The 23,129-nt window shown below is 55.8% G+C and overlaps 2 protein-coding genes across 4 annotated transcripts; one reads left to right on the top strand and one right to left on the bottom strand.

Moving 5' to 3' along the window:
- Window positions 1-2,307: 2,307 nt before the first annotated feature.
- Window positions 2,308-6,593, top strand: WNT1 (Wnt family member 1). The gene is made up of 4 exons (XM_045555034.1): window positions 2,308-2,735; window positions 3,461-3,714; window positions 4,386-4,651; window positions 5,137-6,593. Exons 1-4 carry the CDS (start codon window positions 2,632-2,634, stop codon window positions 5,623-5,625), a joined length of 1,113 nt encoding a protein of 370 aa, XP_045410990.1. The 5' UTR covers window positions 2,308-2,631; the 3' UTR covers window positions 5,626-6,593.
- A 9,841-nt stretch (window positions 6,594-16,434) lies between these two features.
- On the bottom strand, window positions 16,435-21,070 carry DDN (dendrin). 3 transcript variants are annotated; one of them, XM_045555032.1, is made up of 3 exons: window positions 20,622-21,070; window positions 18,407-20,208; window positions 16,435-17,464 (listed from the first exon to the last, which is right to left on the bottom strand). In XM_045555032.1, the coding sequence occupies exons 1-3, from the start codon at window positions 20,987-20,989 to the stop codon at window positions 17,433-17,435; spliced, it is 2,202 nt and encodes a 733-aa protein (XP_045410988.1). In that variant the 5' UTR covers window positions 20,990-21,070; the 3' UTR covers window positions 16,435-17,432. The 3 variants fall into 3 exon arrangements, with proteins under 3 accessions (XP_045410988.1, XP_045410989.1, XP_045410987.1); XM_045555033.1 differs by having other exon boundaries at window positions 16,881-16,961; XM_045555031.1 differs by lacking the exon at window positions 16,435-17,464 and having other exon boundaries at window positions 18,096-20,208.
- Window positions 21,071-23,129: the final 2,059 nt, after the last annotated feature.

The raw sequence follows: 23,129 nt of genomic DNA, 5'->3' as shown, positions 1-23,129 counted from the left end.
TTCATCTCGGTTAATACGCATTTTATTTAATACACAAATGCCCCGGGAATATTAATTTAACTTATCAGGCATTTACTCCTTAGAGTGATTTCCCTACTTTGGAAGGGAGGCCTGGTCATTTTGGGGACTTGAGACTCTTTAGGATTAGGCCTGGGGAAATGTCTCAATCAGAAAGCATCCTAAAAGACAGGGGAGATGGAAAAAAAAAAAAAAGAGGACCTAAAAGGGAGACAGAGGGTCCTAAAAATCATTTTCACCTATCTGTCAATTTTGAAAAGGGCTCCTGCCTGCTATTGCTGCACACTGGCAAGCAGCTGGTAAGGTGGAAAAAGCCTTGGTGTTGAGTCAGAATGGTCTAGGTTTTAATCTAGCTCTACCATTGATTCATTTATTAGATGTGGATCTTGGACAACTGCCTGATCTATTTTTAATTCTGTAAAGTGGGGAGACAGGAGAGATGTAAAGGAGATCTTCCCTCCTTCCAGGGGCCATCTGTGTGTGGTGGTGGGGCATGATAACCAGGCTGGCAGTGCCCCCTATGCCCCACATAGGGAATGGCAGCCACTTCAATGGGAGGCCAGGGTGGCCTTGAAGCTAAATTGGAGTCCCTGGGAGAGAAGAGAAAAGTGTGTAGTGGATGAGATGGTCATAGGTACTCTGGGTATTCCAGTGTGGTGAGAGTGGAGAGAACCAGAGTTTTAGGGGAAGATGAAAACTTGGCAGAAAAATCCAAAGAGAAGCAAACACATAAAGGCGTAAATTCCCTGATCTAGGTTCAGTGCAGCCAGCAGCCCTTTTCTTCTCAGTCCTCAACCACCATACACACACACCTGACATCTACACCACTGCCCATCCTCTCTCTCTCTCTCTCTCTCTCTCTCCCTTCCCTTTTTTTTTTTTTTTTTGCTTTTGTTTTGTTTGTTTTTTGTTTTCGTTTTTGTTTTTTGAGACAGGGTCTCATTCTGTTGCCTGGGCTAGGGTGCAGCAGCATCATCATAGCTCACTGCAACCTCACACTCCTGGGCTCAAGCGATCCTCCGGCCTCGGCCTCCCAAGTAGCTTAGACTACAAGCACACACCACCATGCCCGGCTAATTTTTCTATTTTCTGTAGAGACAGGGTCTTGCTATGTTGCTTAGGCTGGTCTTGGACTCTTGGGCTCAAGTGATCTTTTCGCTTCAGCCTCCCGAAGTGCTGGGATTACAGGTGTGAGTCATTATAAGCCTGCCCACCCTTTCTTGAACCTAGTCCTCAGAGAGAGACTCAGCCCCTCCAGACTGGTCCATTTTGATATCACCTTGGTTGTAGGCACGGCTCCCTCCCTCAGTGACACACACTGGTTGACACATGCCACAGGGTGACACACCATAGGATGCCTCAAGGTACATGGGGCGACAGAGTGACACATACACGCCACATATTTAATCTCTCCATGCACACACTCATCCACCCACTCCACTCACAGTTCCAGACACTCTATTCCTCATTCAAGCTTCTGGGTCTCTCCTGTCAACAGCTGCCACCTCCTTCCCTACCAACACACTGCCCCAGGTGGTGACTGTGACAAGATGACTGGATGATCCCTTCTGACCTGAGCTATATTCCAAAATTCTTTGGAAAGCTTCCTAACATTCCTCCTCAGAACAAGGAGTTTCTTCACACGCTGACAACAGGAGTGTGCGCTCTCAGAACGCACTAGCACATTCTCACTTGCACTAGCATTCACATTGTTGCACTTACACACCATACACACACAGTCACTTGCGGGCTCCTTCTGGCCCACATGCTCCAACTGCTGCTGTTTCAGGTTTCTCTCCACTGCCTAGCTCCTTTTGGTCACCTAACCGCCCCCCCCCAGCCACCCCCGGGATTTCCCTGACCACAGCCCAACCCACGCCCCCGTCTCCCCCTTTTCCTTCTCAGTCCAGCCATGGGGGTTCCTGGGTGGTTAAGCGTCTCTCCGGAGTCCCTGCCCAGAACCACATCACCACAGCTTTCCTCCCGCCGCTCAGGATGGGGGAGAGAGGGGACGCCGGCGGGGCCCTGGGTGACGTCGAGGGGACAGCCCCACTGCGGGCGGCAAGGCTGGCTGGGCTCCTGGCGGGTTCTCCCCTCAGCACGTTGTCGCCGCGCCCCCTGGCGGATGCTGGTCCCCGACGGGCTCCGGACACTAAGAGAAGTGAGGCGGGCGCGCGTGGGAGGGTGTCCCAAGGGGAGGGGTCCGCGGCCAGTGCAGGCCTGGAGGCGGGGGCCACCGGGCAGGGGGAGGGAGTGAGCCCCGACGGTCAGCGCGTCAGCTCTAGGCTCAGACGGGCGGGAGCCAAGGCTCCGCTCGCTGCCCATTGTCTGCGTCCCTAACCGGTGCGCCCTGGTGCCACAGTGCGGCCCGGAGGGGCAGCCTCCTCCCGTCACTTCAGCCAGCGCCGCAACTATAAGAGGCGGTGCCGCCCGCCGTGGCCGCCTCAGCCCACTAGCCGGGACCGCGAGCCATGCTGTCCGCCGCCCGCCCCCGGGCTTGTTAAAGCCAGACTGGGAACTCTTGCCACTGCCGCCACCGCCGCGTCCCGTCGCACCGTCGCGGGCAGCAGCCAAAGTCGCCGCAACTGCAGCACAGAGCGGGCAAAGCAGGCCATGGGGCGCTGGGCGCTGCTGCCCGGCTGGGTTTCTGCTACGCTGCTGCTGGCACTGGCCGCTCTGCCCGCAGCCTGGGCTGCCAACAGCAGTGGCCGATGGTGGTAAGTGGGCTGGTGCGGGGTCGCCACTTGTCCTGGGGCACAGAGCCAGGGGCCAACCCTACCCAGCTTCCCACGCTCTGGGATCCATTCGCCGACAGGCTCCTTCCCGCGCTCTGACTTCCCTCCGCGACACCGAGGGGCGCTCTGGCGTAGCGCTGCCCCAGGAACTCCGGCTCTGCTGAAGTGGGGCAAATGATCCGCCCGCGGAGGCCTAAGATACCCCAGGCAGGGAGCCCACTCTCATCCAGCACCGCCCTTCCCCTTTGAGCACCAGCCTCACAGAGGTGGCCGCACCACAGGTTTCTCCACCTCTGGAAGCGAAGGACCAGGCGTTCACTTAGAAAGGAAGCAAGACGAGAGTGGGACTCCTAAGCATTTCAAGTCTGGGGTGGGCAAGGGCTGCAGGCCATGATTTCCTCGCTCAAGCTGACCAGAAGGAGGCTCGGAAAGCCAAGGTAGACACTCAGTCTCCTGGTTCCCCAAGCCTCTGTTCAGTCTCCGGACACGGGGATCCGAGAGCAGCCCTAAGGCTCCTAGGCACCCAAAAGTCTGGATGCCCAGTTCTTTCAAACTAGTGAGCCTGGTAGCGCGGAATCATTACCTTATTATTGATCTCCCGAGACTTTCTCCTCATAGCGCCAGGCAGAGAACAGGTGGGCACAGCCTTTACGGCTAGGGTGCAGGTCCCCTTCCCAAGCCTGAGCTTCTATCATGCGTTCCCCCAGGGGCATCGTGAACGTAGCCTCCTCCACGAACCTGCTGACCGACTCCAAAAGTCTGCAGCTGGTGCTCGAGCCCAGTCTGCAGCTGCTGAGCCGCAAACAGCGGCGTCTGATCCGCCAGAACCCGGGTATCCTGCACAGCGTGAGCGGGGGTCTGCAGAGCGCCGTGCGCGAGTGCAAATGGCAGTTCCGGAATCGCCGCTGGAACTGCCCCACTGCTCCAGGGCCCCACCTCTTCGGCAAGATCGTCAACCGAGGTGGGTGCCCAGGAATGCGACGCTTCCGGGACCAGGGAAAACGCGGGGTCACCCCCAGGGCATGGGCGGGCGAATGCAGGGAAGGTGTCTCAGGCCCCTGCAGGAGCACACAGTCAACCCGCCAAGTGCCTAGTACCCAGCGTTAGCGCGGGCCAGACTCTTTCTACCAGGCGTTTTCCACCCGTGGACGCTGGGGACGAACTTAACTTTTCTGAGCTACTGTCCCAGAAAAAGAGAGTTCCGGGTCATGGACGCCCGCTGGCCGCCGCTTTCCCCCAGCCTGGGAAGTTGCTCTCTGCGGGCGTGTCTTGCCTCCTGCCTAGCAAGGCTTGTATTGCCAAATGGGCCGAAAGTTTGGGCTTTCAAAGAGGTCATAGCAATGCATAGTTCTTCCGCTCCCTTCTTTTCGGTTTTTCTCTTTCGGGCTGCCCCACTTCTGCGTTAGAGCCAAAATGCGCCCTGAAGAGTTTCAGTAAGGCGTGATTACGACGGTGGACGTGGGTGCGTGCCCACGCACCTGCTTTCTCTATGAGACCTAGAGACCAGCTTTCCAATACTGCGGGCCGCTGGGCTCTAAGGGTGGAATCGGAGCGTGGGACTCCAGGGTGCCGAGCTCTCCACTGAGCCGCTCCCGCGTATCCCGTGATGATCCCCTCTCCCTTCTTCCACAGGCTGTCGGGAAACGGCTTTTATCTTCGCCATCACCTCCGCCGGGGTCACCCATTCGGTGGCCCGCTCCTGCTCAGAGGGGTCCATTGAGTCCTGCACGTGTGATTACCGGCGACGCGGCCCTGGGGGCCCTGATTGGCACTGGGGGGGCTGCAGCGACAACATTGACTTCGGCCGCCTCTTCGGCCGGGAGTTCGTGGACTCCGGAGAGAAAGGGAGGGACCTGCGCTTCCTCATGAACCTTCACAACAATGAGGCGGGCCGCACGGTGAGCCGGCTTAAGAGGCTTCGCACCCGAAGCGGAGTGGCAGGGGCTAGCCTCGGGCTCGGGAAGTAGCGGTCGGTGATTAGGCAAGGGGCACCAGGAGAGGGCGTCCTGAAAGAGCGGGAGGCGTGGAACGAAGCCGAAGCATAGAAAATACAGTGACTGAGGGCAAAGGGATGCCTCGGCTGAGGGCAGGTGAAACAGAGGTTAGAAGTTATGCAAACCATAGAATGTATTGCCTACAGCCCCTCCATCGTACAGATTCGAAAAATAAGGTTGAGAGGCCGAGACTGACTCGGCCGGCTTGGAGCAGAGCTGGGCCGGGTTTCAAATCTCAGCGGGACACTTCGCGCCTCCCTTCCCTTGGCTCAGCTAGGTCTGGGCCTTTGCCGAGGTCCGGTCCCACTATCGTCCGGGAGGGGGCGGTATGTGGGATGGTGGCCCTGGCCCAGTGCCCTGGGACACCCTTTCTTCCCCCCTCCCCCCAGACCGTTTTCTCCGAGATGCGGCAGGAGTGCAAATGCCATGGGATGTCTGGCTCGTGCACGGTGCGCACGTGCTGGATGCGGCTGCCCACGCTGCGTGCCGTGGGCGACGTGTTGCGAGACCGCTTCGACGGTGCCTCGCGCGTCCTCTATGGCAACCGCGGCAGCAACCGCGCTTCGCGGGCGGAGCTGCTGCGCCTAGAGCCTGAAGACCCCGCCCACAAGCCGCCCTCCCCACACGACCTCGTCTACTTCGAGAAATCACCGAACTTCTGCACGTACAGCGGACGCCTGGGTACAGCGGGCACGGCAGGGCGCGCCTGTAACAGCTCGTCACCCGCGCTGGATGGCTGCGAGCTTCTCTGCTGTGGCCGGGGCCACCGCACGCGCACGCAGCGCGTCACTGAGCGCTGCAACTGCACGTTCCACTGGTGCTGCCACGTCAGCTGTCGCAATTGCACGCACACGCGCGTACTGCACGAGTGTCTATAAGGCACTGCGCGGACTCGCCCCCCCAGGAACGCTCTCCTCAAGCCCACCCCCAAACAGACTCGCTGGCACTAAAGACCCTGATATTCGCCCACCCCAGTACCTTCAGCCACACTCTCCGCGGTTCATACGTGTCCCATCTCTCCCACTTCCTTCCACCTGGGGACTCCTCAAATCACTTGCCTGGGGCAGCACAAACCCTCTTGCCATTCTGATGGACCTGCCTGGACCTACCTCCCTCCCTCTCCACGGGAGACCCCTTGTTGCACTGCCCGTTGCTTGGCCAGGAGGTGTGAGAAGGATGCGTCCCTCCCCCAACCCGGGTCAGCTCCTGACGGTGTTGCTCTGCCTGGTCCACTGCTCCAGCGACCTCTCTCCTTCCCCTTTGTCCTCCGTTTTCTCCAGGTCTTCACGGGCCCCTTCCCATTCATTCTTCCGGCAAGGATCCAGACCCTGAACACACACCTGGGCATCAGGGCCTTTCTCCTCCCCACCTGCAGCTGAAGCAGGAGATTCCAGGGTGAAAGGGCAGCTGTGGTGATGTGGAAATGAGGTTGGGGGACACAGCAGAAATGCCCCCGTTCTCCGTCTGTCGTGGAGCCACTGAACAGCTGTGAGCCATGCCTCCCCTGGCCACCTCCTACCCCTTCCTGTCCTGCCTCCTCATCAGTGTGTAAATAATTTGCACTGAAACGTGGATACAAAGCCACGAGTTTGGTTGTTGTAAATAAAACTATTTATTGTGCTGGGTTCTAGCCTGGTTTGCAGAGACCACCTCCACCTCAACCCAACCCCTCTCTGCTCTTCTCTCCTTTTGCCCTCCAGCCTCTTCCAGTCCCTCCTCTCAGTTTCTCAAAGATGCCTTTGCCTAATGAAATCAGTATTTCCTTTCACTGTAGCTATTAGTGCCTCCTCACCCCACCAATATAGTATCTTCCTCTGTAGAATAAAATCTCTATTTTTATCAATGACTTGGTGGCTTTTCCTTGAATCCAGAACACAACATTGTTTGTGGTGTCCCCTTCCCCCTCCTTTTACCACTGCCAGGCTTGAGGGCTTACCTCTCTTAAACAAATAGGATGCATTGTTGGGGGACTGGTTTCCTGGCCCTGCAAGAGGCCCCTGAGATTCTGACCCTTCTATGACCCTAATGAGGCCACTGGGGATCCAGCTCTCCTGGGAAAAGAACCTGGTCAGGAGGCAAAAGACTCTGCAGGGTTCTTCCTCCTAATCTAACACTGACTAGCTGTGTAATATGGGCAAGTGCATATGCTAAACAAACACACACGCTCTGCACCTGCTTTTCCTACCTGGAAGAGTTGTGAAAATAGTTATAATTGAGTGACAGCCGCAACCATGTTCTGAAAAGTAGGAAAAGAAACTCAAGTAGAAAGGGTGCTGCTGTCCCCAGCGGGGAGAACTGTTGGCCCCTGAAGCTCATCTTCAGCTGTGGTCACAGCATTGGGCAGGAGTTAAGCCCCCTCCTCCAAGAAAAGTAAATACTTTATTAAGACCCCAATTCCCAACCTGAGGCTCAGGGGGATCCAGGGAACAGGTGATAAGCTCTAGTCCTGGACCCATAATCTCAGACATGATTGTGGGAGAGAAACAGGGAGCAGGAGTGTTAGAATCCAAATACAGGTTAGGCTTAAATGAATGTAACCAAAAGGAAACCCAAGTGTGGTCCACAACCAAACCATTAAGCTAGCCATTCCCATAAACAGCCAGAATGAGGATTCCTTTACTATTGTAACACCAATATGATACACCTCTGTGCACATTCACCAGAGTGGGCAGGAGTTCTAATCCCACCTATAGCCCTAAACCTATCTCTAACTCTAATCCTCTCCCTGTTCCTAGGTCTAGGTTGAACTTTAGCCTTAACCCTAACTTCAGACAAACACTAACCCCTTCCTAAACTCTAATGTCTGTCCCTAATCCTAACTCCTCCCCCTAGGGGAGGATCAAAAGGGCAGAGGGAGCTATGAAGCCCCTCATCCACACCCCAAAGGGAACAACTGGTCCCAGCCTACTTGAGAATTTCACCCTTTTCCCAGGAGCCTTTTGCTGTTGTCCTTGCCTTTCACCTCTCCCTGGATGTGTGAACTCTGACTCCTGTTGGCCTTTCAGATACCTGTGGGGATAGGGAAGTGCAGCCAGGAGCTGTTCAACTCCACAATGATATCCTTTTCCCTTTCTCTCCATCTGCCAAGCTAGCACCGTCTCAGCTGCAATGCGCAGTCTATGGGGAGGAATAAAAACCTATTGGTCCTAGGTAGGAGCACCCAACAGGTCTTGGGTTTCCACTAAAGAACATCCTGCAGAGAATGCCTAGTCTACAACCCAAAAAGCCATTAGATCTCCCAGTTCCCAAAGTAAGAAGTTAAAGGGCTGCCTGAAGCAGGAAAGGGGCTTAGGCCCCTACTGGACAACACTCAGCATTGAGGAGAAGCAGTAGCCTAGGGAGTCAAAGGGTTGGCAGCTGTCTCTAACTACTCTCACCTAAGTCCTAACTCCAAGAGTTGGAGTTGGTATCAGCTTTCAGGCCTGGAAGTTGGAGAGCTCTGGGCTGAGCTGACACACAGAAGCTGGAAGAACAGCAAGGGAAAGCAATGAATCCTTTTCTGTCCCTAAGTACACTTTCAACAATTCTCTTGCTTTCTCAGCCTCAATTGCCTTGTCTATTAAACAGGGATGGTAATCATTACTTATCCTTCAGAGAGGTGATGAAGTTCGGATGAGATAATGTACATGAAAACTTGGGTCATTGCAACACTTACACCTCTTCCGTACCAGGCATCTGCCAAATGCTAACGATACAGTGACATTCAAGCTATAGTACCTGCTCAGAGGAGGTGACAGTCTGGTCAGGGAATCAAGCACAAAAACAGATATTATCAGTATAAATGGGAGAATGCAAGGAAGGTTCAGTGAAGTGCAAAGCCCGCTGCACATGCATCGAGTTTAAGGACAGACTCCCATAACTGCAGGCCTCAGCATGGAGTCCCTTCTCTTCTAGGGGCTGGACTTCAAAGCCAGGTGGTGCTGGAAGTGCAGAGTGAGCCTGGGGCCTCAATGGGGCACTAATAAAATACAAAAAAAACAGGTAAATAAAGATCCTATAGGATCTGCAAAGCAATACATAGAAGGTAATTATTATTTTTTGTTATTATGATCATCTGTGCTGTCCTCACACAGGGCTAGAGTGGGTAAGAACACAAGAACAGCTGTGCCTAGAAAGAGGCCTCACAAAGGTTTCAGGGCCCAGAGCCGCTCAGAGTGGTGGCCATGGGATAGTGTCATCAGGAACATGCTTGATGCTCCAGCTCTCATCCACCTTTGGTCTTCAAGTGCCAGGTGCCACACACTTCAGGGGATCTGAGGCTGGCAGGGAGCCTGGACACAGGTTAGCCTCAGCAAGGGAGGGAGAGACTGGTCCTGAACTATCCTGGGGGGAGCGGAAAAGCTGAGAGGAAAGGCAGGCTGTGCACAGTCCCCAGGGGGTCAGCAAGCCAGCACCACACACCCTGCCACACGCACCCTGGAAAAACCCTGTCAGTGGGGCTGCAAATACCCTAGGGTCCAGCCCCCACCCCCCTTGTCCCAGGCTGGCTCAGTCTTCCTCTCCAGGCCAGAGGGAGAAAAATAACAAAATGAGGAGAAAATAAGCTGTTTGGCTGTGGTGTGAGCAGGAATATCCATGCAGAGCTGCCCACCACTCACCCTTACTCACTCTTTCCACACCCAGCCGGGGCGCCCAGCATGAGACAGACCACCCCCCTACCCCCTCCCCCGTCTGGGCTAAAAGGAGACATTGGTGAGAGAGCAGCAGGTTATAAATATGCCCAGGGAACTGCCGCCAACTCGCTCCCCTGTCATCCCCCGGAGGGGTAGGGTGGGGTGGCTCCTAGGGAGGAGCCAGGGCTGCCCTGTTCCCTGAGGCCCAGGAGGAAGTGGGGCTTCCAAGAGGCCACTGCACTTTTTTTTTTTTTTTTTTGCCCTTTTCAAGGTGAATGAACCACTGCCATTCCATTTTCCCTGGACATTTGCGCATGTCTTCAGAGATGGGGGCCCTACCTTCCCTGGGCCATGGCTGGAAACTCAGAATGAAAGGGCCCAAAGCCATTCTGTGTCATGGTGCAGCCCAGTGCCACTTCTCTTCCTCATACCCATTTACTCTCAGCAAAACAGAAGTTCATTCATTCATTCAACAAGCATTCACAGAAGGCCTGTTAAAGGCCAGCCCCTGTGCACACGCACGCCTGCATGCACAAACATACGCACATGCACGTGCACACACAGCCACCCTCCTCTCATGTGTTCATGTCAGCTCCGGCCCCTCCTAAGGACTTCCTGGCTTTAACCTGACGACATCATCAGGAAAGGTAAATCTTCAGGCCCCCAGTTATGCCTCAGAGCAGGTTATGTGTGAGGGTAGGTGGTGCTGAGAATACAGCCCCGCTGCACAGCGGTGGGGAACCTCAGCCTTGGGGCCACATGTGGCCTTCTGGATCCTTGAGTGAGGCCTTGTGCAGCCTTTTGACTGAATCCAAATTTTACAGGACAAATTCTTTTAATAAAGGGATTTGTGCTGTGAAGTTTGGATTTGGTCGAGGGGCTGTACTTGGGGATCTGGGGGGCCACGTGTGGCTTTAAGGCCCCAGGGTCCCCACGCCTGCATGACATTCCTGCTTCCACTACTTCCCTGATGAATGATGGGGTCCTTTCTCCCCTCTCTGCCCAATCATCCTCACAATGTAGGTACCATGTGAGGAAGAAAGAGCCATTCTGTGAGATGCTGAGGGTACCTGCCCAGGCTGCCAGAGCCTACTGCCTCCCAGCCACCTGCCAAGTAGGTGCCAAGCTGAGCAAGAGGGGGCAGTACCACCCTGTGAAGCTCCCAGCTCTCCTCCCCCAGGGCTGAGCCCCTCCCTTCTCCCTCCTCCCTATTAATCCTCGGAAGTAAAGTAAAGGGGCCGTCCCTGGCGGCCCCTCAGCCCTATTGTGGCCCCTCGCCCTCCTCGGCTGGCGTCTAATTAACTCCTCCTGCCCCCGGTTTTGTGTGCCCCCCTTACCCTACCTTGTCGGCCCCGCCCCTCCGCTCGGCCAGCTCCCCCCCACGGACATTCCAGCCAGGCCGGGCCAGTGTGCCAGGGCAACCAGGGCCGGACCAAGGCCTAATCCCCCTGCCGCCTGGCCCGGCTCGGGGAGCCCCACTCACCTCCCCGCTCTCTGGGGGCTGCCCGGCTCTGCTGTGGCGGAGACACACAATCGGGACAAAGGCTCAGCCCCCAGGGGGCTAACTCAGCCTTCACGCCCAGGTTGTGCGGCATTTGGGGAGTTTAATGAATTGTCCATCATGCCTTTCAGGGCCCGCCCGTCAGCCTGGATTAATCTTCGGAGCCCTGGTGGGGTAGGAGACACTAAGCCTGTATTTATTACTCTCCCATTGTCACTAATTGAGGTAATTATCTGTGACTCTGGCCTGGCCAACAATGCGGCATTCACTCCCGGGACCTCAATGGGCCTGGCTCCCACTCTCGGCACCAACCCTCCCTCCCCTCCTCTTCCAAACCCTCCAAGGGCTAAGATGGGCCCTGGAGCATGTTGGGAAAGTGGACAATGTCCCACAATGCTTCACCTCACTGCCAGTGTCGCCCACAGCCACCACTACAGAGCTGTGTCCAGGGAGAGTCCTGGTCCCCCAAAGAAAGTGAGAAAAGAAGGAAGCCTCTTTCGGGGGACAGGTTTGGCTGGCAGAGCCTCAGGCCAGAGAGGGGCATGTTTCTGAGGTCTCTGGTTTTCTGGACTCTCCAACTCTTCATCTCAGGGTCTCACAGGGTGCTTTTGTGATCCGCTCTCATGTCCCAGTAACCTCGAGAGCTCTAGGTGACAGGAGGCCCTAGCCCATAACAGCCCTACTCTGGGGAGGTCCCTAAAGCTACCCAGAGTGACAGAGTGGCAGAGTGGTGGTGGATATGATGGGGGAGGTTGGGAGGAGAACAGGAAAGGGCTTGTCAGGGAGCTCAGGGGAAGGACAAGAGAAGCCCTCCTAGGAAGCGTCACAGCATTCCAGGGATCACATTAATGTGGCTATGCACATTAGCAACTTCAGGGAGAAGCTTGGATTTGGAGTGGTGAGCAATGCTAAAGAGTATATTTCATGTGTTGATGGCTTCCCAGGTCAAGGGGACTGGCCCTGGGGAACAGGTGCGTGAGAGTCTGTGCATGTGAGAGAGAGAGAGAGAGAAGAAAGATTTAGGCAGGACTAGGCTGTGAGTTCCTTGAGGTCAGGAACTGTGTCTTGGTCACCTGTATTACAAGAGCCTAACATTGTACCTGGCATGCATGCAGTAGGCACGGTTGAATGGGCGGTTCCAGATGTACTTGCATTGAAATTGGTGTCTGTCGGCTCTTCTCTTCCACAGCCGCACTCAGCCTCTTCATTCTCTCAGGACTTGCTGGAAGGAGATATCTAGACCAGCCCTGGACAGTTCCTGGATGGGCATTTCACAGGCTGAAACACTACAGACCCTGGCAGAACTGAGCCACAGTTGGGACAGCGCCACCTTGTGGTGCCTTTTGGGAGAGCTTTTGGAGAGACCCCAGCAGAGAGGGCAGGGTCATCTCTCCCTCGGAGGGGACCACACCAGGCAGTAGCCATCCCTCCTCCTACATATCTGATGCTGCATTGCCATGCCAGTGTTCCTGTGGCGGTTTTACCATTTGTTCCTTCCTTATGCCAGAATTTTCTGAGAGCCTGCTCCATGCCAGGTTTGTAGGGGACACAGAGCTACATCAAAGGCACAGCCCTTGGATAGCTCATGGTCCTGCAGGGTATTCCACAAGGTAACAAGACCAACAGGGTTATAATCAAGCAACAGGAAAAACAATCCTATAGATGCCGAGGAAGCACTAGAACATTCCCAGCTCAAAACTCTCTGTTCGTTCACCTCTCCCTTTATTCCTCTCACGAAAGCGCAAATGTTTTATCCTTGCTTTCAAGAAAGGCTTCATGACGTGGCTCCCACACATCTTTCCATGACTACACCCATGACCCTGCACCTCTCCATTGCCTAGTGCTCCTGTTCCCTGTGAAAGCCATGTGCTTTCCCATCCTCTCCACCTTTGCCCACACCCTGGAATGCACCCCTTCCCTCTCTCCCCTCTTGAAACCTGTCTCAGCTATCCCTTTATCCATGAAGACTCTTCTAACTTGACAGAGAGCTCTTGACTGTTTGAACTCCCAAAGCACCTTGTTGGTAGGGCTTTCATTAGCAGCACATACTGGTTGTCCCATAGGTCGCAGATACTGGCGATCTGTGTATATTACTCATCCTTTCAGTAGGCCCTCGTAGCACTGAGCTAAGCACATCATATGCCCTTGTTAAATGATGACTAGATGAATGGAGAAATAAATAGATGTATGACAGGTGGATAAATGGATGGAAGTATGGATGGTCAGATAGATGACAGATGGGTTGGTGGATGTGGATGGATGGATAAGTGGGTGGGTGGATGGATGGATAGATGAATGAATGGAGAATCCTTCCATAGAGGGACTCACAAAAGTCTATATAGTAGCAGGGGCATCAGGGAGGGAGGTCACCCCATGCCAAGACATGAAGATGTAGGGACAGCAACCAGGCTGAACCTTCCTTCACTAACATATATATGCTCAGCTACCAGTCTTCCAGAGGCCTGGATATATTCCCTCTCCCAGAGATGCTGCTTCCCTCATACTCCCTAGTCCCTCTGTAATGCCTTCATTAACGTATATTATGGTGTCTACCTGCACTCTAATGACTCTGTGGGTTTCATCTTTCATATCCCCTCTCCTACATCACACACACCATAGCTTGTGAGCTCCCTGAAGGTAGGAAGCATGACTGAGTCTCTTCTGTGTCCCTAGGGCCTGGCATGTTTAATGGGTAAGTGAACAAATGAAAAACTGAGTGAATGCCCACCTTTTACCCCCCCCCACACACACACTTTGCACACTTCCTATGTCCTCATCCTTGGCCATCTCTCGTGGTCCTCTCCACACACACACACACACACACACACGCACACACACACTCCTGACCCTCTGAGATTGCAGTTATGCCCTGGCTCTGGGTTTCCTTTACCCATTTGTGGCTGATCTAGGGAAGTCGCAGGCTCTCCTGAGTGTCTGAAAGAGAGAGAGAGCTCTTGGATCCTCTAAAGCCATGTTAACTGGGCCCCAGGTGGGGCAGGACAGGGCTTCCCTGAGAAGAACCTGGCTGTTGTGGGGGTAGAAGGGTCCTGTGCTAACCTGAGGTCTGCTGCCCCAAACTGACCACATCCTCCTGTGTCTGCTTTCCCTACTCCTGACCAGTGAGGCTGTCCCAAGGTGGGGGGTGGTTGTGGCCTCCGTCTCAAGGCTGGCTGGCTGGCAGACACAGCCAGATTTAGAAGTCATTTTCGCAGCAGGGAGCCTCCAGCCTCCCACCCACAGGCCCTGCAGGGCCAGTCTGAGATAGGGCTCACCAGGGGCTGGCCCTCAGACCTGCAGTTGCTCCTCCCTTTCTCTCTCCCTGTCTCCCCAGAACTTTGGCAGCTGGTGCTGACTCTACCCTTAGGCAAAGATAGAGGAAGTTCTGGGAGGAGTATGTTACATCGACACCCTAACTGCCCATGTGCTTCCAGTATACCATTCACCCATTCAAGGGACAGTTTGTACCCACCACAGGGCTCCTGTCCCCTCTTAATCTGGCCTCTGCTGCCTGTTTCTCCTCCTCCCCTACTTCTGATTTTCTTCCCCATCTTCCTATTCTCATAGCCCAACACTAATGAAATAGCCCTAGAGAGAAATAACAATAACAATAATCATAATCATAATCAGTGCTAACACTTACATATCACTTACTATGTACCAGGCAGGCATTGTTCTTAAGTGCTCTACAAATTGAATCATTTAATCCTCCCAACTACCCTAAGAGAGAAGTACTTTTTTTTTTTTCTCTGAGACAGAGTCTTGCTTTGTCACCTGGGGTTAGAGTGCAGTGGCATCATCATAGCTCACTGCAACCTCAAACTCCTGGGCTCAAGCGATCCTCCTGCCTCAGCCTCCTGAGTAGCTGGGACTAAGGGAGTGCACTACCACACCTGGCTAATTTTTCTATTTTTTGTAGTGACAGGGTCTCACTCTTGCTCAGGCTGGTTTTGAACTCCTGACCTCAAGTCATCTTTCTGCCTTGGCCTCCCAGAGTGCTAGAATTACAGGCGTGAATCACTGCACCCATCTGAAAAACACTTTTAATAATCCCATTTTATAAGGATGCTGAGGAGCAGAGGTTGAGTAACTTGCCCAAGGTCACAAACCAAGTATAAGGTACAGGCAAGATTTAAACATAGGCTGCCAGGCCTCAGAGTCCATGTTCTAAACATGACATTACTCTAGTTCTCTGACAATGGCAGCAGTGTGGGTGAGCTCTTAGAAACTTTGTTCATCCTCAAAGGGGTTCAGGCAGCATGGTGCAGCCCACCCCCACAGAGCCAGTCCTCAACTTCTCTATCAGCCCCAGAGCCCTGGAGCCCCTGGGCTATAGCAAAATCCAGGCAGATTCTGTCACCACTGCCCTGGCCTTCCTCAACCTTCCTTCCTCCTTGCCTGAAGGTCCAAGGCACACACACTCCTCAGCTCCACCAGGTTCACCCCAATCTGGCCTCAGTTTTCACTCCTGCCTTATCTTCCACAAATCCCCCAAATGTTCTCCCAACTGCAGTCAAACCAGACCATTGGGTAGTGTCCTAAACATACCCTGTTTTCCCCACATCCATACCTCTATTTTTGCTGTTACCTCTACTTGAAATGCCTTCTCACTAAATTCTATCTCAGATGCCACCTTCTCCATGGAGCCTTCCCTCATCTCCTAAAATCCACACAATCTCCCTGTTTGACTCCTTATAGTACTTAACACTCACTGCTCTGTACTATCATTTGTGTATTTTCGTTTTCACCCCACTGTCAAGCAGGCCTTACTCATCTCTATCTTGGAGTCCAGTCCAGTGCTTTGTTCCTGGCAGGTGCTCAATAAATGCTCAGTAGTTAGAATTGGTGGTAGGTAGTTGGTATTGCAGTGGAAGGGAGACAGACCTCAGGAATCCTGGACCTCTGCCCAAGGTGACCCCCACTTCCTTTACCTCCTCTGGCAAGAGCTAACTTGAAACCTGGCAGTGTGGGTTCCAGGTAGGTTCTGGGATGGACCTTCCCCAGGAGCTCTGACCAATGCGCTCCCCTCAGGTTCAGGAACTCAAAAAGAAGACCCTCCCCCGCTGAACCAAGGGCAGCTGGGCCAGCTCAGGGTCGTTGTCCCAGGCTGCCCTGCCCGACTCTGAGTCCTGCTCAGAGTCTCTCTGGGTGCGGGCGGGAAGTAACATCGAGATAATTGGAGACTAAAACCGTAAGTGGTTTGAGAGCGGGTTGGAGACCTGAACGCTGAGCGGGAGTTGGGACTCGGTGGGAGTGGGAGCAGAGGCGAGGCTGGGGGCCGGGCCAGGACTGGGCGACTGAGTCTGGGCGAAGCCCCCGCGCCTGCCGAGCCAGCAGCTAAATTTACCCCGGCTGACTCAGCCCTTGCCCGGAATGGGGGGCGGGGGAAAGAGCCGGCGCGGGTAGGGTTGGGGGCAAGGAAGGGAGAGTCCCGGCTGGGGGAGACAGGGATGGGCCAGGAGTTACCAACGGAGAAAGGAGTACTCCTCCCCCTCACACCGACCGGAAGGAGCGGAGGAGCCCTGGGGGAGCGACACTGGGAAAAGAGTCAGTGGAAGGAAGAAGCCAACGCTGGATAAAGGGAAGCTTAGATTTATTGAGCGCCTACTGTGTGCCAGGCACTGTGCAAGGCGCTTTACATACATTATCGCATTAAATCCTCACAACAACCCTGCGAGGTAGGTGTTTATAAACCCCCATTTGACAGATGAGGAAACTGAGGCTCAGGGAGGTGAAGTGATTTGGCCAAGTTCACATGGCTATTACATGGCAGAGACAGAGGTGTCCAGGATCAGAGAGAAAAAAGACTTCAGTGTCTTGAGTCACAAGCCGCTTGGCGTGGATGGGTACAAAGTGGGGCTCGGCGCGCTCCAAAGGTCTGGGAGGCCGGAGGCCTGCTCCCGGCTCCGCAGGATGGAGGCGGCAAGGCGGGGGACTGGCGCGCGGCAACTAGGGGATCGTATTAACTGGCAGTGCCGGGATAGAAGGACTCGCAACTGGGGAAATCTGCGGCCTGCGCGCGCCCCGTAGTGGCTACAGCGAGTATCACACCCCACGTCCACAGGCTTCCTGGGACCAGCCTCCTTCCTTGCCTAGCGGGTTTCTGGAAGAGGCAGAGATGGGAGAAAGAAATTCCCAGGTTTCTTGCAGGTGGGCGATACCACTGGGAGGGAAATCGTGGTAATGCCTCAGAACATCACTAAGGAACACTGGGGAGCAGGAAAAAGGGAAGGCCTAAAGACGGTTCCAAGCTGATTCATTGGCTGCTTTCCCTCCCCAGCTCAGACCACCACAGGCCAGGGTAAGTGACAGGGCCACTATCCTGCCCTGCCTTGGGGAGCCCTCACCGGAACTGGGGAGACTAGGACAAGAGCACCTTGCTCACTTACTCAGCTCTTCTGCAAACCCTGGACAGTCTGCTAAATTGAGGATGAGTGCAGGTGACAAGGAGGCCAGCCAGGGGCCCTCAGACTCTGTTCACTTATTCCCTACTCTCCTTCTTGGCTTGTTGAGGGGAGGATGAGACAGAGTCCTCTCCAAAGATCCCAAAACGTCAGGGGTGGAAGGATAGACCTTACAGCCCCACCATTTTACATACCAGGAGGCCTGGAGAGGGAAAGTGACTTCCCTAAGGTCAGCCAGCAAGTCAGTGGCAGAGTTGGGATTGAAACCCAAGACTTGTGACACCAAGGTGAGCCCTCTTCCTGGTTTGCTGGTTGTTTCTGGATCTATTCCTCTTCTGCCAAGAACCCCTCTGTCACCTGGTCACTCTGTCACCTGGTCCAAAGCCTCTCCATCGCTTTCTCCCTCCTACCCAGAGGCCATGCCCTGCCATTGCCCTCCTATGACTGCCACCATCCCTGCCCTCCTTCCTGATCCTGGCTAGACCTCTCTGCTCAGCTGTACACCCAGTGCATCAGCCTTTGCTGAAGATCTCACTCTTGTGCCCTTAGTGGCAGGCATTAAATCTTCTGCTCACCTTCATCTCTGCTGAAACAAAATTACCAATCAGCATATGCACCCTGTCTTTTTTTTAAGAGACAGGTTCTCACTCTCTCAGCCTAGCTCACAGCAACCTCAAACTCCCAAGCTCAAGTGATCCTCCCACCTGGGCCTCCCGAGTAGCTAGGACTACAGGCACACATGACCAGGCCTGGCTAATTTTAAAATGTTTTTGTAGAGACGGGGTCTTGCTGTGTTGCCCAGGCTGGTCTCAAACTCTGCCTCCGCCTCCCAAAGTACTGGGATTACAGGCGTGAGCCACTGCGTCTGGGCTGTTCCTTTCTTTTCTTATTGTATGGGAACGGGAATGGGTAGGGATACAAGGAAAAGTGAAGCAAAGGAAGTTTGTGGGGAAGAATGGGGACCAGTGAGCCCAAGGATGGATGTGTTGGGGCACACAAATACAAGAAGGGGCCTGTCACTGCCTCTCCCTATTTCCCTGTGGGGTCCCCTTGGTGTCCCTCGCCCGGAAGAGGGCCTCCTCGGTTTGGCTGATGACATCTAAAATCTCCCGGATACTGTCGCTCAGCTCAGCTGTCTTCCCACCTTCCTGGGGCTGGCTGCTCCCAAGCCCGGGCAGGGTCCTCTCATTCCGCCAGGAGGCGCCCGGAGCTTCTGTGTCGCTTCCATCATAGGAGCTGCTATGGACGCTGAGCTCCTCAGCTTCGTCGGTGTCTGAGTCCGGGGCGGTGTGGCGGCGGATGCGGGACACGGCTTCCCGCAGGGCCCCGGCGTAGGGCCCTGGATTCCGCGCCCAGCCCCGGCCAGCGCGCCACTGGACCGCCGCCACTTCCGAGCCCTCCGCTCTGCCCGCGCCTCCCAAAGCTGCTGGGCCTAACGCTTGGTACTCTGGGCTACCTGGCTGCGTGGGGGCGTCCCGCAGGCTTACTTCACCGACTGGGAGCCCCAAGATACGGGAGGCGCGCTCCTCCAGTGAGGAATCCGCCGGCTTCCCGCCCTCTGCTTCGCACCCGCGCCCCCCACCGGGCTGGTGTAAAAGGCGACTGTTCAACAGCAGCTTTGGGCAAAGGGAGGAAAAGACCGCGGCCCCCTCGCCCTCCTCCTTACCGGCCTTCGGTTGGCTGGGGGCATCTCCCACAACACGCGGCACTCCAGAGGGCAAAAGCTGCACCTGCTGGGTTTGGGGTGTCGGAACATACTGGGATCGTATCACCACGCACGTGGCGTCAATGACAAAGACGCCTTCTCCACGAGCCAGCCCCCGGGAACTGCGGGGCAAGGTGTGGGCGCGGCGGGTCGCCTTCCAACCCTTCAGGGACTCGGGTCCTGCACCCTCCCTGTGACCCAGGGACTCTCTCCATCCCGTGCCTCCTGGAGCCCAAGGTCTGGGGAGTGTCTGGCTATGCCTGGGCGGCTGCTTTTTAGGGGAAGAAATCCAGCATTTGGGGAACCAGATCGGTTCTCTTCCTTCTTTCCCTTCCCTCGTGCCCTTGAGATGGTGCCTGGCCCTGGGAGCGGGACGCGGGGAGCTGGGAGTCGCAGTTCCAGACCCTGGTGGAGCTGTCACAGTGCCTGGACTCCCTGTAGCTTTGGCTTGGGAATGGCTGTAGCTACCACTGTTCAGGCCAGCAGCAGCCGGCCCCAGGCTTTTCTCCGCGGTCCCCTTGCCGGGATCTGGCCTTGCTCTGGCCGCTCCACAGCCTGGGGATCCCCCCAAGAGACCCTGCCCCTGTCTGAGACCCCAAGCCCCGAGGACGTCCCGGTAGATCCGAGGATCCAACCTCTTCTTTGTGCGCCCTCCCTCTGTCCTGGCGGGGGTTGGAGTTGGGGTTGATGAAGTGGGCGCCTGGGAGAGCTCGGGGCCTCGCTTAGTCCCCAAGGTCCTGTGAGGGCCTTCGTAAGAAGGTGGAGCTACGTAGGGTGGCGGCCGGTCCCAGCGGCGTCGCGGGGCGGTCCCGGCAGAGCCTCTCAGCAGCAGGTGAGCCTCGTAGCTGGGGGGCCCCGGCCGCCGACCTCCCCGGGGCCCCGCCCACGCTGACCCTGGGTCGCTCTGCGGCTGCGCGGATGGACGGGGCGCTCGCCCCGCAGGCCCGGGACGCTCCGGCAGTGAGGGAGCTAGCAGCCTTGCAGGCTGAGCCGCCCGAGGGGCGTTGCGGGGCTCTAGGCGGGGCCGACCCGGGGGGCTCCGTCGGGCCCCACCAGCCTTGCGCCTTTTTCGCTCGGTCTCCTTGGCCTCCCGCTCCTGCGACGCCGCTTTCCTTTTCTCTTGCTCCCGGGCTCGGACCTCGGCCAGGGACCCCGCCCGCCAGTTGGTCGCCTCCTGCAGCACCCTGGAGGCCCAGGGCCGGCGGGGCGGCGGCTCAGGGGATCCCGGGCGCGGCCCACACCTGGGACAATGAGCAGGAACCCAGGTGAGCAGTTTGTGGGGAAAGGGAGCGGAGGTCCGGGGAGCTGGGAGCACTGGAGACCACTTGGGGCAGCCATGTGAAGGGGCGTGTGTGAGTGTGTGCGCGTGTGCACGTGCGTATATGTTAGGACTGAAGTCGAAGCGGGACTCCTCGCCATCTCTCCATGCACACTTTAACAGCGTCTGCCCCATCTCACCTCCTGCCCTTTCTCACGCCCACCCCTATCCCCCAAACAACACTGGATGAGTCAGGCCCCAGCCCTCGGGAAGGGGTGGGAGAGGGAGGCGTGGGAAAGAGAAGGGGGACCAGCAATATACGCTGGCGCCTGCAGGGAGGTCCGGACCCCACTCCCCGCCCCACCACTCTCTTCCCCTCACCCCTCCTTCACTCACGTGCGGCTCTGGGGCCCGCGAGCCCAGTGGCTGGCCTGGAAGTCCATGGGCTGTTGAGAAGGGGCGCGGCGACTATAATGACAGGAAATAGTCTTCACTTCGATCACCAAAAGCTTGGACTTCTGCACCCAGAGGCAGCTGCCGGACTCCTCATCCTGGAGCTCCTGGGGGCTGTCGGGCCCCTCGGAGAATAGCGGGCCATCCAGCATCCTGCCCCACCCCACCCCGGCCCCCCACCCTCCCACCCGCCCCGACAGCCCCCTCCCAGCCCAGGGAGCCGGCGCCCACTGCAGAGCGGCGGGCCCAGGACTGAGAACTATATATACCCGGGCACACGTGTGTGCCTGTCTGTGTGTGTGCGCGCGCATGTGACACTGCGCGGACGGCTCCGCGCTGCTACCTCCCCCATGTGCACGGCCGCCCCCTGGGGCCCGGGATTGGACGCCCCTTCCCACTGCTCTTGTCCCGCAAGCCTGATGGGACTGCACGAGTGGGCGGGGGAGGGACTTAAGATTCTTGCCAAGATGACAGTGTCCCCTCCTCCGCTGTCCCCTTTTCTTCAACCTTCTTGTCGTTTTAACCCTTTACTCTCCAGCTTGCCATGTTGCCTGACCACCAGGGTTCTGCCTCTGACTTCCTGCTTCAGATTTCAGTTTCCCCGACAGGGAGTGGTGAGAATGGAACTCAAGGTCTCCGCCTGCCACTCTGCTGGTTTCCATGGGGTTGGGGTGCAGGAGGGGCTGGCCCACGGCTGGGGGGCTATTTTTAGCGGCAGTTCGGGTACAGAGATGAGATGAGTAACCAGCTCCCATGTGGTGGAGAGAGGAGGCGGTGGCTTTCACTGAAGCTTTTGTGTGACTCCGGGAGAGCTGCCTTCCCCAAGCTCAAAAAGGGTGACCCCTACAGCCTTAACTCCTCACCTTCTCAGTGCTGCAGCTGCAGGGCTGCTGATACAACAGGACACAGGAGTCTGGCTTGGCCACTCAAGCTGCCCCACAGCTCCCATTCTAGATGTTTGTCCTTGGGCACCCAGGGAGCCCTCCCCTAGCAGCAGGATCTCTCCCCAATCCAGAAGCCAGGATTTTGGGGTTACATTGTTCTGTGCCTACACAGTTCTGCCCAGCTTTATAGAGGACAGAATAGAGAGCTTGCACACGTGCACCCTTACAGAGGGATGGAGGAGAAATGGTGTGTTTCCTTGGCAAAACTAATCCCCTAGCAACTGAAATGATAAACGTGGCCTCTACTTCTCAGTGTAGAGCTCCACCACCACAATGTCTAGTTCACACAGCCCCCACCTGAAGTGGTGCTCAAGATGCTCACCTTTGGGGCTTATTCTGTCCTGGGGGTTGTTGCTTATCCACATGACTACTCCCCCCAAGCCTATACCAGGTGTCCCCTGATTCACCATGGTAATGTTAGTGGCAGCACAGCCCACGCCAACCCTTCCATGCAGAGACTTAGCAACCATGCCTGGCAACCATGGCAGCAGCTCCAGTGGAGGGGAGGGGTGCAGGGAGCAGGGAAAGAGAGTGTGTATGGCAATGGTTCTTCAGGAAGAAGGCATAATTTGCCTGAGAGGAATAGGTAAGAATAAAAATCTAGGAGGCTCCCAAATTTTATCCCTTGTCTTTCCCTCAGCTCCCTCCTCAGACTCTGAGACTCACTGGTTTGAGTTTTAGGGGAAAATGGGAGAGACAAGAGATCCCAATTTGTTTTACACTATAATACATGGAACCTTTTGGGCATAGACCCTGCCTTCTAAGGGGATGGGGGCCAGAAGGGTTGTTATGGGGCAGAGACTTACTGAGAAGTGGCGCAACAAAACCCAAGCATACTGCTCCCTAACACTGACCTTTAGAGAGAACCCCAAACATCCCTTGTCCTATCCACTCTACCCCTCTTGATCCCATGTACCTACCAGCTGCACTGGTGACTCTTCGCTGGAAGGTGCTTCCTTCTACCCTGGATCCCACTAGTCCTAAGGCTTTTTAAAGCCCTTGCCTCCTCCCTAGGCAAATCCTCCTTCACAAGGGAATGTGACATAAGGAGACATCTGTACTTTCCACCATGTACCCACCCCCACACACATAAACATACTCTAATTCTAATAACTTGGAAGCCTCTCTCCCCCAAGTTTGGGAATGTGCTGCAAGAGCTGTGAAGAGGTGAATGCAGAAACAGGGGCTTCTCTACAGTCTTGATCCAGCACTGAAACCTGAGCTCTGACAAGGGCCTTGATGCTTTTCCCTGTGTTCCATCAGGAAGCCTGGTTTGGAGGAACCAGTATGGTATGGGTGGGGGCTGATCAGAAGGCTTAGGCACAGTGGGGGTAGGGGCAAGGTATTACTCTGAAATTGCCCCTGGCTTGAATGAGAAATTGCATCATACCTGCAAGGCACGGGTGAGATGGTACCCATAGTCTAGCAGTCCTATGGTGTTTGGTGCTAGCTACTGTGTTGGTTCATGTGGTTCCAGCCCAGGGAATGGGTCTGACGGGGTGACCAT

The sequence above is a fragment of the Lemur catta genome, chromosome 6 (assembly GCF_020740605.2).
Source record: "Lemur catta isolate mLemCat1 chromosome 6, mLemCat1.pri, whole genome shotgun sequence".
In the NCBI taxonomy this organism is placed as follows: Eukaryota; Metazoa; Chordata; class Mammalia; order Primates; family Lemuridae; genus Lemur; species Lemur catta.
The sequence above is the reverse complement of the archived record's forward strand: the minus strand, read 5'-3'. Positions and strand labels throughout refer to the sequence as shown.